The sequence below is a fragment of the Alternaria triticimaculans genome, assembly GCF_023758025.1.
Source record: "Alternaria triticimaculans strain BMP 0046 chromosome Unknown scaffold_9, whole genome shotgun sequence".
NCBI classification, from domain to species: domain Eukaryota; kingdom Fungi; phylum Ascomycota; class Dothideomycetes; order Pleosporales; family Pleosporaceae; genus Alternaria; species Alternaria triticimaculans.
Genome location: NW_026055966.1, coordinates 1395943 through 1409202, shown reverse-complemented (window position 1 = coordinate 1409202; position 13260 = coordinate 1395943). Strand labels below are relative to the sequence as shown.

Below are 13260 nucleotides of genomic sequence, written 5' to 3'. Positions count from 1 at the left end.
CCCTTCTCCTTCCCCTCCCGCTGCAACTCCTTCATATGCTCCTCATGATCACCAACCTGCTGCCTATCCGCCGCGATGTTGCTCTCGCCATGACTAGCAAGGTCCTCGCGCCATCTGCCCTCGCCCTTTTCCTGCTCCTTGAGCTGCTCCTGCTTTGCGGCTTCGACTTGTTCGGGGGTGCGCGCTGCGTCTTCTTTGATGCGCAGGGAGGGTGTAATGTGGAAGGTGCGCGTAGTGGTGAAAGAGGTGAGAGTGGTGAAGGGTGTGCGCGAGGTGGAGATGGGGGTGGAGGTGCGCAGGGAGCGGGTTGCTGTGTAGAGGGCGCGGGGTGCCATTTTGACGGGTTGGAGAGTTGGAGAGTTGGAGGTGGGAGATATGTGAGGTTTTTGGTTTGTTTGAGAGAGAGAGTTTTAGAGGTGTAGTAGGAGGATTGAAGAGTGAAAGGTGTTTTGTTGTGCAAAAGACGGATGTTGCTGCCGCGTTCTTGTGGGCAGCGTCATTGGGTGTGACGTCATTGCATGGGTGCAAGACTGAGGTTGCTCCACGCAGATGCCGCATCCGGTGGAGCTGCAGCATGGGCACGTCACTGGTTGTCGTGGCTTCGGAATTGGCATTTTTTTCTCTCTCTTTCGATTGTGGGGTATATACAGTTGGATGCCTGAGATGCGACTCCCAATGCTATGATGCTGTGATGTGATGCTCCCTGTACGCCCTGGATTACCCTCGATAGCTACCCGATGTTTATGCCTTTGACATCTCCTCATCATGACTATAGTCTGTCCGCGTGGTATCTGTATCTATCCTGTGCTGTTCTTAGGTGCGCTGCCTCCACCGCTGCTCTTCTTGTCCGGCGCGCCGCCATTGCCACCAACGTCTGGGCTGTTGGGTTCGCTGACCTTCTTGTTGCCCGGGCTGGCGTTCAAGCTGTTCTGTGGACCTCCAGCCTCCTTCTCAGCAGTTGCCTCTGCCTCCTCTGGGCTGGTCTGTTTAGGGTCGAAGGCAGCGTCGGAGTGTGCGGCGCCATCGTCGGAGCCAGACTTGGAGTACTCGGTCGACCGGGGCTTCAGCGAGTCTTTGTCTTGCGCATCTTTTTGAGCGAAGCGTGCTGGAGTTGTGCTGAGGAAGCGAGGGCGAACGATGGCTGCGCGAGAGAAGGTTGCGCGTTGTACGGCGCGTGCGGGTTGGATGCGGAACATTGTGAGGTTGCGGTGTGCGACAGGTGTTGGTTTCCGATTGAGTTGATAAATGGGAATTATTGAAGTTTGAGAGTTTGGAAGTCGAGTAGTTGTGGGGTCAGAAGCAATTGAGTATCTCGAGATCGCGGTGACGAGTTGATGCTGTAGCTCGGAGCTTGTCCATGGACCCTCACATTGACGTCAGTCCCACCAAACTGCAGCCGAGGCCGCTAACCACGTGACACACGACGCGTTCATCGTCTGAACTACATTTCGACCATCATTCCGCGTCACGACATGTTCAATGCCGTTGATTTGGACTTTGACTTGACGTATGACTTGTATATCCGGGCGAGTCAACGCGTTCAAGCCCGGATCGGGGAGTCGCGCTCATCTCCGACCTCCGCCGTTCCGCGTTGCCTGTGACTAGGCGTCTCCAGGCTTGTTTGGTATAAGCTTTTCGTTTAACAGGCAACATCCTGCCAGACTCTACATATTGGAACAAACATGGAGACAACACAGGAGTGTCAAATGTACAGGATACCAAGGATCGAATGACATACTATAGTCTTCTAGTCAGGCCGGTCACGATGCTCTGACGCATATCTAACATGACTCTTTCATGCTTACCAAGTTGTCCATCTAGCTGTCTTCAAGACCCATCGACTTCTTTGACAAATATATCTTCGTATGTACCTTCTAAGTGTAGTATAGCTTACATCAAGTCTAGACCTATCCCCGGCGATTCCGCAGGCTACCTAGGTATCGTTGCACGCCTGATGACTGCTCCAACACATGAGAAGCTATTGTATGGAGCAGAAAAAGCTTTTGTTTCACTGCAGATTTGTGTCCGACGACACCATTGTCCATTCCCTTTGACTCGACCCGGCGCACGGAGCACCAAATCTTTACGCCTTAGATAAAGAAACATTTGTAGAGATCGAAGGATCACAGCTGCGCCAACTGGTCTACTTCGAAGTACTCAACTAACCCAAACACTATCCCAAGCATGCCTGTCTCGACGTGGATACCGCCGCCGCCCCCAAACCCCGACACACTGGTCAACCCAGCGCCCTTCGAACCCTTTCCCCTCATCCAACTACGCGCCGGCAAGATCAAGAAGTCGCTTGGAAATGGCAAGATCGAGTCTGCCATCTACAAAGGACCGCTGACGGGTCCAGTCGAGATCACCGAGCTTGGTATTCCGACAGATGAACATGCATTCCATCTGCACGGCGGCCCAGACAAAGCGCTCCTCCACTACTGCACATCGCATTACGATGAGTGGAAGAAAGAGTTACCCGCCTCAGAACACCATTTCAAGCCCGGTGCGTTTGGCGAGAACCTATTCAACACAGAAGTCAGTGAGATGAACCTGTGCATTGGAGATCGACTGGCCATCGGTGACATCGTTGTCGAGGTTAGTGAGCCACGTGGACCTTGCTACAAGCTCAACCACCGCTTCGAGGTCAAAGACATGGCGAAGCGCACACAGACGCTACTGCGGACAGGCTGGATGTACCGTATCATCAAAACCGGCACCATCACCGCCGGCGACATGATCTCCCTACTCGAGCGACCGCATCCAGAGTGGACGATAGCCAGGGTTATGTACTACCTTTTCATCGAAACAAACAATGTGGAAATGATGAAGCAGATTGTGCAGCTGCCGCAGCTTGGATGGGACATCAAAGGAAAATTCCAGAAACGTCTGGATAGAGGTGTTGTTGAAGACCACAATAGCAGACTGTTTGGTGGCGAAGACGAGAAGATGGATACCTGGAATGAATACCGCCTTGTTGAGAAGCGAAGGGAGACGAGTAATGTCACAGCCTTCATCTTCGAATCCATTGAAGACATCCCAGAGCCGGCGCCCGTCGAGCCAGGTAGCCACGTGCGACTAAAGCTAGGCGGAAAGTTGGTACGCGCCTACTCCGTCGTAAGCGGCACCTCAAAGCGCTTCGAGCTCGGTGTCGCCCTAGACCCAAGCAGTCGCGGCGGCTCCAAATACCTCCACTCACAGACCAAAGTCGGGGACATCCTCACTGTCGGCCGCATCACAGCAAGCTTCCCCCTCGCCAAAACCGCAGACCGCCACATCATCATCGCAGGCGGCATCGGTATAACAGCTTTCATGGCAGCCTTTTCCTACCTCCAAGAAACGAATCAAGACTTCCATCTCCACTACGCCGTCGCAGAAGAAGTACCCTTCGCTTCTAAAATCGCCGCTCTGGGTTCCAAAGCAACAATCTACAACAAATCACTCGGCCAACGCCTAGACCCCGCCGCCATCCTATCAAAAGCCGATCACCAAACCCACATCTACACCTGCGGCCCCCCTCGCCTCATGGACGCCGTAGCCACAACCGCGAAATCCTACGCCATACCCGAGTCCTCCGTCCACATCGAAGCGTTTACGGTAGCTACGTCTGGCGATCCGTTTACCGCGGAGCTTAAACAAAGCGGCAAGACGGTGGAAGTGCGGGCTACGGAGTCGCTGCTTGATGCGCTGAGGGCTGTGGGTATGGAGATTGATAGTTCGTGCGAGGTGGGGAATTGCGGGACGTGTAGGGTGGATGTTTGTGGGGGGAGGGTGGAACATCGGGGGACGGGGTTGCTGGAGGAGGAGATGGAGGCGGGGGCTATGTTGAGTTGTGTTAGTAGGGGGGTGGGGAGGGTTGTGCTGGATTTGTAGGGGGGTGGGTGGTGTGATGGTTCGATGGTAGTATTGGGATGTTGTAGCAAGGCGACTTGGTGATGAGTTGTGAAGCTTAGGAAAAGGGTGTTTGAACAAAATGGTAATGGTTTTCTCAAGTATCTTCCCAGAGACGTAAATGCGATGTATCCAGGACCCAGACTCCATCCCAATGCAAACTCTAATCAATCATCCCACCGCATATTCAAGATCAAACATTCAACCTCCTTACTACTCAACCCCTTCTTCTTTCCTACAGCCTTCTCCGTCTCACACCCTTCTCCCTCCCCCTCCCTCCCAGCAACTTCGAGTCACATATTCCCGTTAAACCACCACGACGCCGCGACCGGCCAGCCAAATATAACCGCGTAGAAGGGAAAGTAACTTCATAACGATCAGCGACAAATTCCCAACAAGAAGGACGGTTTGAGTAGAAATGAAGGAGACGTACACAGCACTCGTCTTTACCAGTTTCCTTGAGAGATCACCAGCTCGCCATGAGTGAGGCGTCATGGATATGGGGTTGCGGGCGAAGGGGTGGGGCTCAACCATGCTGCGGGAGAGGGTGCGCCAGAGGAGGCGGGCTTGGGTTGGTGATGGCATGGTTGTGTGTTGGGGCTTGTGTGGTTGTGTGAAGGTAGAGGTTTGGTTGAGATGGACTTGTGATGGAAGTGATGTTATCGTAGTGTTGTGTAGACAAACTTGGTGGTTACGTCTTTTGCTGAGTGGAAAGATGGGTGAAGTGTATGAAATGGACTGTTAATCGCAGTAGTAGTTGTAGTAGTTGTAGTTGTCGTTTGTGAATACCTACCATACCTCGCATCCACCATCCTATTTATCCAACCCACAACCTAAACCCCCATCCTCACCACGCTCACCAACCCGCAATCGCACCACCAACCCATGGCGTGAGCCCTCCATCCTCCTCAGCCCTACGCCGCAACCCGACCGGCTGGCCTGACATGTCGGACAAGCCAGGCACACGTAAACCAACAGTCAGCAGCAAAACACGACCCGTATCGGGCAACAGACATGGAAGCTGTGGAAAGCAGTCGCTTGTTCCCGGACACTGTCATTGGTCTGGACTGGTGCAAAACTTTGGATGTGATGACGGTGGTGAGAGGGTGGTGTGAGTTCGGTTGGGGCAGGGTCGGCGGGTGCCGACGGCTTGAGTCAGGGGTGCTGCGGCGTGCTGGTGATGCGATTGTGGTGTGATACGGAAAAGCAATGTGTATGCGTGATGCTGCCCTCACGAGGGGAAGACGGAGCTTCTGTCGTGGTTGTTTGTCTTCGCCTTGCTATGCGATTGTCGGCTTTCACATGGGAGTCGCGGTTTCAAGGATGAAGCTGCGAGAGACAGCTATCGGGATGACGCACCTCGGTCGGCCTGGCTTATCAGGGTCGCGGACGAATTTCCGCGCCTACAGACGCGGCGAAACTTTTGACTGACAACACCACGCGCCCACATTCTATGCTGAGAAGCTTATCCCACTGCTAAACAGACCGCGATCATAATAGCAAAATGGCGGCAGCAGTACTCGCAGGCAGCACCGGCCTCGTCGTACGTCCCTCACAACTCCCAGATAACCCCATCACGCACTCCTAACCCACCACGCAGGGCTCCAACATCCTCACCACGCTCCTCGCGCACCCCTCCTTCTCCGCCATCCACGCCTACACGCGCCGCGACCTCCCCAACCCAGCAGGCTCCACAAAGCTGCAACCCATCACCTCGCCCGACTCGTCCACCTGGCCCGCCCAATTCCCCTCGTCCTCTTCCCCACGCGTCTTCTTCAGCGCCCTAGGCACAACCCGCGCCCAAGTCGGCGGCTTCGACGCGCAACGAAAAATCGACTACGATCTAAACCTAGACCTCGCCAAGAGCGCCAAAGAATCCGGCGTAGACACGTACGTCCTCATCTCGTCCAACGGCGCGAATCCCAATGGCTACTTTGCGTATCCGAAGATGAAGGGCGAGTTGGAAGAGGCGGTTAAAGGGCTGGGGTTCAAACACACGGTTATTGTACGCCCCGGTCTGATTGTGGGGGAGAGGAGTGAGTCGAGGCCTGCGGAGGCGGCGTTGAGGAGTCTGGCGAAGGGGCTGAGGGGGCTGACGCCGAAGATGACGGATTGGTGGGCGCAGGATGCGGGGGTGATTGCGAGGGCGGCGGTGGAGGCGGGGGTGAGGTGTGTGGAGGGGAAGAGGGAGGAGGGGGTTTGGATGCTGGAGATGAGGGATATTGTTGAGTTGGGGAGGGGGTAGGTGGAGTAGGTGGGTGGATGGGATGGGGATGGTGGTGTATGATACCCTTTGTACAGTTGTTATTTAAGTGAAGTTATGGCGCGTCTTCAGTATTAGGTCTCCATTTCTTGACATTGATGCGATGCCTATAATTGCAGACTACGACGATAAGCGACCCTATACCACGAGGTGCTTATGTTCAGTCTTGAGTGTATAAAGATCATATCAACAGAAATCATAGACTGCGAAGTCCCCTTCCCATACACACATTCTACCACATTCTTCACGGCCAAGTAACCACGATACCAAACATTTAAAACTGATAACGACAGTCGGCATGTTCACCCGCCCCAATGCACGCTGGACCCTTACAGCACGTGCTAGACTCGCTGCGGAAATTCACGCGGTACCTCGCGCTTTCCCCACTCTGCTAGAGGTATCTTCCGAAACCTTATACCACCACCCAATCAGCACGAACGAATGAGACTGCGCCGCATGAAGTTCCCAGACTACCGTTACCCCTGTATCCCTCCCCCGTCTACCTCGCGCGAATTCCCTCTTTCACTTCCCGTGCAGAAACAGCGCGGCGTACCTATATAGACGGAACGGAATGCCTCCCAAATCGCAGCGCAGTAGGGCTTGTGCTCAGTGTCGGTCGAGACGTGTTAAGGTCTTTTTTCTCACGATTTGCGATTGAAGGGGAGAAGACTGATATATGGTGTAGTGCGATGAAACTCCCGTTGAATGCCAACAATGTCGACGACTCGGTCTTGCTTGCTCTGGTGCTCTCCAGGGTTCGATTGTCATCGACATGACCGAGCGAGTAGCCAAGCCCAGAGGGCGGAAAAAGAAAGAAACAACAAGAGCTGCGCTGGCAGTCCGCGGAAAGAATTCAACAGAGGATGCCCAGCCATCAGCGATTCCACGTACAATTCTTGCCCAAGACGAAGCCGCAAGCACATCAACACCAATTGACCAGCCTTCTTCATCGTCATACCCATCGTTGCCATCCGAAAGCAGAGACAACGAAAAGATAGAGCAAGCAATCGTAGCAATCCGCTACCAATACCGACCCCCCATGCTAAACCAGCCCTCAAGAATCCTGCCAGAAGCTCTAGATACCGCTTTCCTCTCCCACTACATTGAGCTCAACAAAGGCGGAAGTCAGTACGCACCAGAAATCCAATGGTTGGGTCATATAAACCAGATTCATAGCAACGCAAGGAAGCCAGCTGTTCGATTGTCCCTCCGCGCAGTTTCCATGGCCTTTTTCGGGAAGCATCATCATGATCCGAGTATTTTGATTGACTCGTGGAGATGGTATACCGTGGCGTTGAGTGCGCAGAGGACGTCTATAGCGAGGCTGAAGAATGATGCTATTCCTGATGAAGAAGAGGTTTTAGTGCCGCTTATCATGTCGTTGTACGAACTGTATGTAGGGGCGACTGCGACGGGCGCAATGTCTCATATCGCGGCTGCGGCTGAGATTATGAATATGCGCGGTCCGAGTAACTGCGGGTCAGGCGCCATCTGGCCGCTGTTCAAGGGCATCCGCAGCTCTGATGTAAGACCAAGTCCAACACTCTCGACATTCACTCCATTAACATCCCCAGGCGCACAAATCCGTAGTCTTCAACCGCAAATCCGTCTACGCCTCCCCAGACTGGATGACCCTCCCCTTCATCGGCAAACCACGCGACGCACACCAAACCCTCGCAGATATCGAACTCATGGTCCCCCACTGTTTCGCCATGCTCGAGATACCGGGGTCTATGCGCGTCCTCTTTTCCACGCCAATACCCTCGCACGTCGACGTTCGACCTTGTAAAGAACTCGCGTGTAAATTAATCCGGCAACTGGATGACTGGGCTGCAGCATACCCGCACCTGACCAACTTATCCAGGAGTCCACGCGGCGGGACACCGGTTGAGAGGGGTACGTCGACCCTACCCAAACCCAATACCAGGCAAGGCTCTTCGTCCAACACAAGTTCACCTAATACCTTCATAGCCCTAATAGCATCAAACTACATGGCCGACCGCCTAGTCCTAAGCATGCTCATGTACAAAATGCACACAGAAGCCTCAGCCCCCATCGAGTCCCATGAGATGCCTACCCACTATTACTTCGACGTCGCTACGAAAGCTACAACGGATATCATCGAGGCGGCAGCGGAGATCGAACAGGCCCAAACACCGGGGTTTGACCTCTTGCGCAGTATTGCCCCTGTTATGGCGGTGGCTTTTGCGGCGCCGACGATGGCGCTTAGGAAGGATGCCGTGGATACGATGACGAGGTGGGCAAGGAGGATAGGGGGGCTGGGGAGTATTATTGGGGCGATTTGAGAGGGGGATGGGTGGGAGATGGCTGTATATGGCAGCGAAGTCGAGGGTTCTGCGACGCACATTTGAAGTGCGAGAGTGATGCGCGAGTGGTGGGGCGCTCTGGTGCGGGATTCTTGCGCCCGCCGCATGTGGTCGTTCTCTTGGGCCAGCGGGCGATGCGTGTCCGCCCCCAGTCGTTTCTTCCGCGGCAACTGAAGACTTGGTCGCTCTTCGTGTACCATGGATGGACTCGATGTCATGGTCTTGCCAGTCGCGCGCACCAGAGACTGCTCGCTGTGGACAGGTTGAACCAGATCAACGCCAATGTCTACCAGACGTGGGAAGCTGCTCGAACGCGAAGACCTTTCCGGCAATTTTCCTGGGTCTCCTACTGATGTATCCTCTAGACTTCGAGGTCTGAGTGGCTGCCTGTCGCTTCCAGGTGGCCGCGGTATGATCGTTGGCAGGGCGCCTTCAGTGGCATTCGGGTCGTTACCGAGTTCGAGCGACCGCTCACATTCAAGCTCTTTCAAATCGGCCAATATCCAACCGTCTGCTTTTCGCACATTCACAGTCGTCACAGCGGCCTGTCTTGTACCCCTAGAGCCTACATCAAGATAGAAATATGTAAAGTAGGTGGCCCTACGTCGACGTAGGCTCCCGAGGTCTAGGGTGTTCAGGTTTTCCCTTGTAGGAGGTGGACTGTTTGTATCGCTTCCGTACTGCGTCGCGCAGCGACGTCTTTACCCACTCGGCTTGACCTCCTGAGACCATTGACAACCTTGGAAATCACATAGCACCGTCACGGGCGTTGGCCAATAACGGTACCAGGCCGCGGCCGTGATTGGACAGGAAATGCATAGCGAAGCTCCGCAATGGACCAATCTTCCAAGATCTTTGAGGCGACAGTCTGGGTTTTGGGTCCATTCATCGCGGCGGTAGGGAAGTGTGGTAATAAAAAGCGGTGTTGCGCGACCAAATGCAATCTCGTTTATTGGGTGGAGGATGCGTAAGGGAATTGGAATTGCGCTACTTGCTATAGGCTCTAGATGTCTGTACCATTCCCTATCTTTGCAGAACCACAGTACGGAGGATTCCGATCCAAGGCTCTCAGAGATGCGATACTCCTCTCTTTTTAAGAGTATCTTCTCGCGTATAAGTCGTATGAAATGCCACAGGTGTGGTTGGCTCGTCGTTTCTGGGTCGTCTCTGGGTCATCCCAGAGTTTGATCCAAAGCATCTCATGTTAGCCAGCCTTCACATGTACTCTCTCGATTCTATAAAGGTATTTACGCCATGTACGAGAGTTCCGGTGGCCATACAATCCAGGATTTCACCTCATCGCTACAACTCTCCACTATTCATCTCAACTCACAATGGCACGTCCTCTTACCTCACGCCTAACACTCCCAGGAGCAGGCACCCCCGTTTTGCGAAACATCAATAGCATCTGGAAACTCTACGATGCAAGTTACGCCATCCCATACGACCTACATCCCCACGGCGAGCATCGTGCGAATAAATGGTCCCGACTATTCCAGATGCGGCTCGAGCGTCTTGTACTGCTCACAAATGCACGAATGAAGGATCAGATCTTGGAGCTGATGCGCGATGTGGTGTATTTCAGACACCAAGGAAGACAAAATCGGCTGAAGTGTGTGACTGTTTGCGATCTCGACAGACTATATCGCCGTATCAGACGCGAGCAAATCCGCGAGGACAAGGCGATAGAAAGAGCAGAAAGACTGTATTATCGGCAACATATGGAACAGGTCAGGCGATTTGCGCTAGTTGTTCAAGATCTGCGTCGAGCGAACATAGCCCGGCAGCAACGATAATGTAGACTGGCTCCTGGATCCATCGACGACACCCCTTAGAATCGGTATCGTACATTAAGTGCGACGTGGAAGAGGAACAGGATACCGACAATGACCTCCCATACCAAGCGTGAACATAACTTCGCCTTCAACTCCGGCTACATCCTTTGTCACCCCATTGTCGTCTTTGTCCACCATCGCACAACGCCATCTCCTTTCACCACCACCACACCCGCAAATACTACCTCCAACTCCGCAAACCGTCAGCACGTCCACCAAACACCATCACTAGCCCATGGCCTCCCCTCCATCTACATGCTCCTCAAAACAACCGATTTCTACCCTTTGGCCAAGATCGAAGAAAGAACCGCTGGAGAAATCGCACGCGCAATGTCAGGTCATCCACCATACCCTGCGGGCTATCCGTTTCTTCCTCCTTCGAAAACTGATCAAAGTGCGACTGAGCGCTTAGCAGAGGTTAGGAAACTGTTAGCGCAGCAGAAGGAGGGGGCAAAGAGCGGGAGTCGCACGAAAATCATGCAGTCAAGGGGTCTTCCTCCCACTCCGCCAAAACACGCTTCGGGTGCGTGGGGGGGTTTGGAAGAGGCAAGAAAGCTCATTGCTTCACAGATGGAAGGGCAGAGGAGGATGAATGGCAGCGAGACACGGCCGCGGAAAGTGAGATGTTCGTCGTCATCCATGTCGTCGGTTTCTAGCGATAGTCTGCTGGGGTCGTTGCCGATGACTGAGCGACCGGGACGGGCGTATCCTCCTAGCTTGCCGTCGCCGCTTCCGAGGAATCACCCGAGGAGTCATTACACGCGACATCTAGAGCCATTCTCGGATGAATCATCACACAGTTCATCACCAACACGCGCATCACGACGATCTTTGCGATCGACTCATGATAAAAGCGATCATGGACGGAAGTCACACCGACCATCACACAGAAGAGACCGAAGTTGCACTCCCATGGATGAGGTTTTCGTACAAGACATCACGTGGCCGCCATTTCCTGAATGGCCAGATGGGGTGTCGAGGGATGAGGAGATGAAGTTTATCGAGGGCGAGATAGTGCTTTATATGATTAGAGAGGCGTATGAGAGATCTGTGGGGCGAAAGCTTGTGGCTAGTTATAGGAAGAGGGTGCTTATGTATGAGAGGGATGTTTTGGCTTGTAGGGTTAGTGGGAAGGGGAAGAAGAGGAGGATGGGGCGGTAGAGGGGCAGAAGTTTGCAATGATAGTCCAATGTATACGTAAGCTCTATGAACGCCTAGTGATAGATTGCCATACGGATTGAGGCGCTCTTTCTCTTGCTGGCAAAGCATGGTTGTGTTGAAATAACCTTTGTTTAGGGGGCTCTATCAAATTGTGCTGTGTCTTTGTTCGAGCACAAAAGCGCGACTTTCTTTCATATCGCACTATTTCGCAAAAGCTTTGGCAACGTTGAGACCGTATCAACCACAAAAGAGCCGCCGCAGGATTACGTAGCGATCAATCCAATTCCTACGCACGACCAATCCGTCCCAGCGCCGCCAACATGTCTGAGCTTCAAATTGAATACGCGCCCAACAGTCTTTTCGCCCCAATGGACGATCTGCAGACATACATACTCAATACCTGGGATCTGAGGCACCCGCACGACTTCTTCACACCACCACTCCCATCTCTGGAAGAGTACAGGTTCTCAGACCCGTGGCTCATGTTCGCCTTGTTCTCGCTTGCCAAAACAACCTCACTCGATACGGCACGTAAGGCATTGCGTGAAGTACTTACACGCGATGAGCATGAAGGTGAAGTCACGGCCAGGGATGTCCAGGAGGCGCGAGATTATGTCATCAAAAATATGGAGCCGGGGGATTTGCAAAGATACAACAAGGTCACTGTACCGGGACTGAGAAGAGATGAAGTGAGGTGGAATAGATACAAACATGAGTATGAGGAGGATTACCATGACTTATTGCGAAGGTTTGGCAGGCAGGGGGACTGAGTGGGGGACAAGGTCTATATCACGTCGTGGCAGTCGGCATGACGGGAGACGCAGTCGTGAGAGAACGCCCGTGGGTAGATCCCCACTTCGTTACCGGCAGCAAAGTAGGGGCCGACCTCGACCACGCGATCGTGAGAGACGTGCACAAAGCGTCAATAGGCGATCCAGCCCACCGCCGTATCCTTCGCCACAGCGAAGTCGTCCGGTCGAGCAACCAGCCTATCGCGGCGCAACCACTGATCATTTCAATGAACACACCATCGAGACGCCCAACTTCGGAGCCGAGCCGTCAGGTGCCACTTTCGACGAGCAGCTTGAACTACGGAATGAGGCAATGCAATTGCTGGGTGCGCAGCAGGAATACTACGAAGCTGTGAGGCGGAAGATGCTAGCTCGATATATGATGAGAGTGCAAATGTATGAGAAAAGGTTGCTCGAGACTAGGAAGCGCGTCGCTGGCGAAGAAAGAACTCGGTACAACAGAGACGATGAAGGAAGAGGTAGGGGAAACAGAGGTCACGAGAGGGAGACAAGGGATAGCCGGCGACGATTTTGATCGCTACAGCACATGTAATGTCTCCTTTCTCTCATTTTCAAGTGCCAAGTGTGAGCTTCGTTAAATTGGCAGATTCGATCAACCTTCCCGTAGCGCATGTTGTATCGTTAGTAACGAAAAGTACTGCGTGATCCAGTCTGCTTCACTTCATGGATACCAAAACCGTGCACACTTACCTGCACTAGCTCGGAACTACCTAGGTAGCCCCGGAGGACTTGAGCAGGCCTACAACTTCCACTCCCAGTTGCAGACCGTGTTCAACCTCTACACGCCTTTGGCCAGATATCACGATATGAACGCACACAGCTCAGAGACCGCGATTGCACGTGCTCGTCGTCGCTCTGCATGTGTACCTCCGACGATCATTGCTGACGACATATCTCAACAAGAAAGCGCTCTGGGGGGCAGTCGTCGACGCTTGTCTGAGATCAGCGATACCTCGAAGAACGTACACTCTCCA

General features: G+C 53.5%; 3 protein-coding genes across 3 annotated transcripts; 2 read left to right on the top strand and 1 right to left on the bottom strand.

The window, feature by feature from the left end:
• Positions 1-832: 832 nt before the first annotated feature.
• Positions 833-1196, bottom strand: J4E78_006876 (uncharacterized protein; the record flags this gene model as incomplete). The annotated part of the gene is made up of 1 exon (XM_049367486.1): positions 833-1196. A coding segment is annotated over one exon (364 nt), but the record flags the coding sequence as incomplete, so codon positions are not given.
• A 988-nt stretch (positions 1197-2184) lies between these two features.
• Positions 2185-3870, top strand: J4E78_006875 (uncharacterized protein; the record flags this gene model as incomplete). The annotated part of the gene is made up of 1 exon (XM_049367485.1): positions 2185-3870. The coding sequence occupies one exon, from the start codon at positions 2185-2187 to the stop codon at positions 3868-3870; it is 1686 nt and encodes a 561-aa protein (XP_049221232.1).
• Positions 3871-5392: 1522 nt separating this feature from the next.
• J4E78_006874 (uncharacterized protein) lies at positions 5393-6133 on the top strand (the record flags this gene model as incomplete). Its single annotated transcript, XM_049367484.1, has 2 exons — positions 5393-5431; positions 5489-6133. The coding sequence occupies 2 exons, from the start codon at positions 5393-5395 to the stop codon at positions 6131-6133; spliced, it is 684 nt and encodes a 227-aa protein (XP_049221231.1).
• Positions 6134-13260: the final 7127 nt, after the last annotated feature.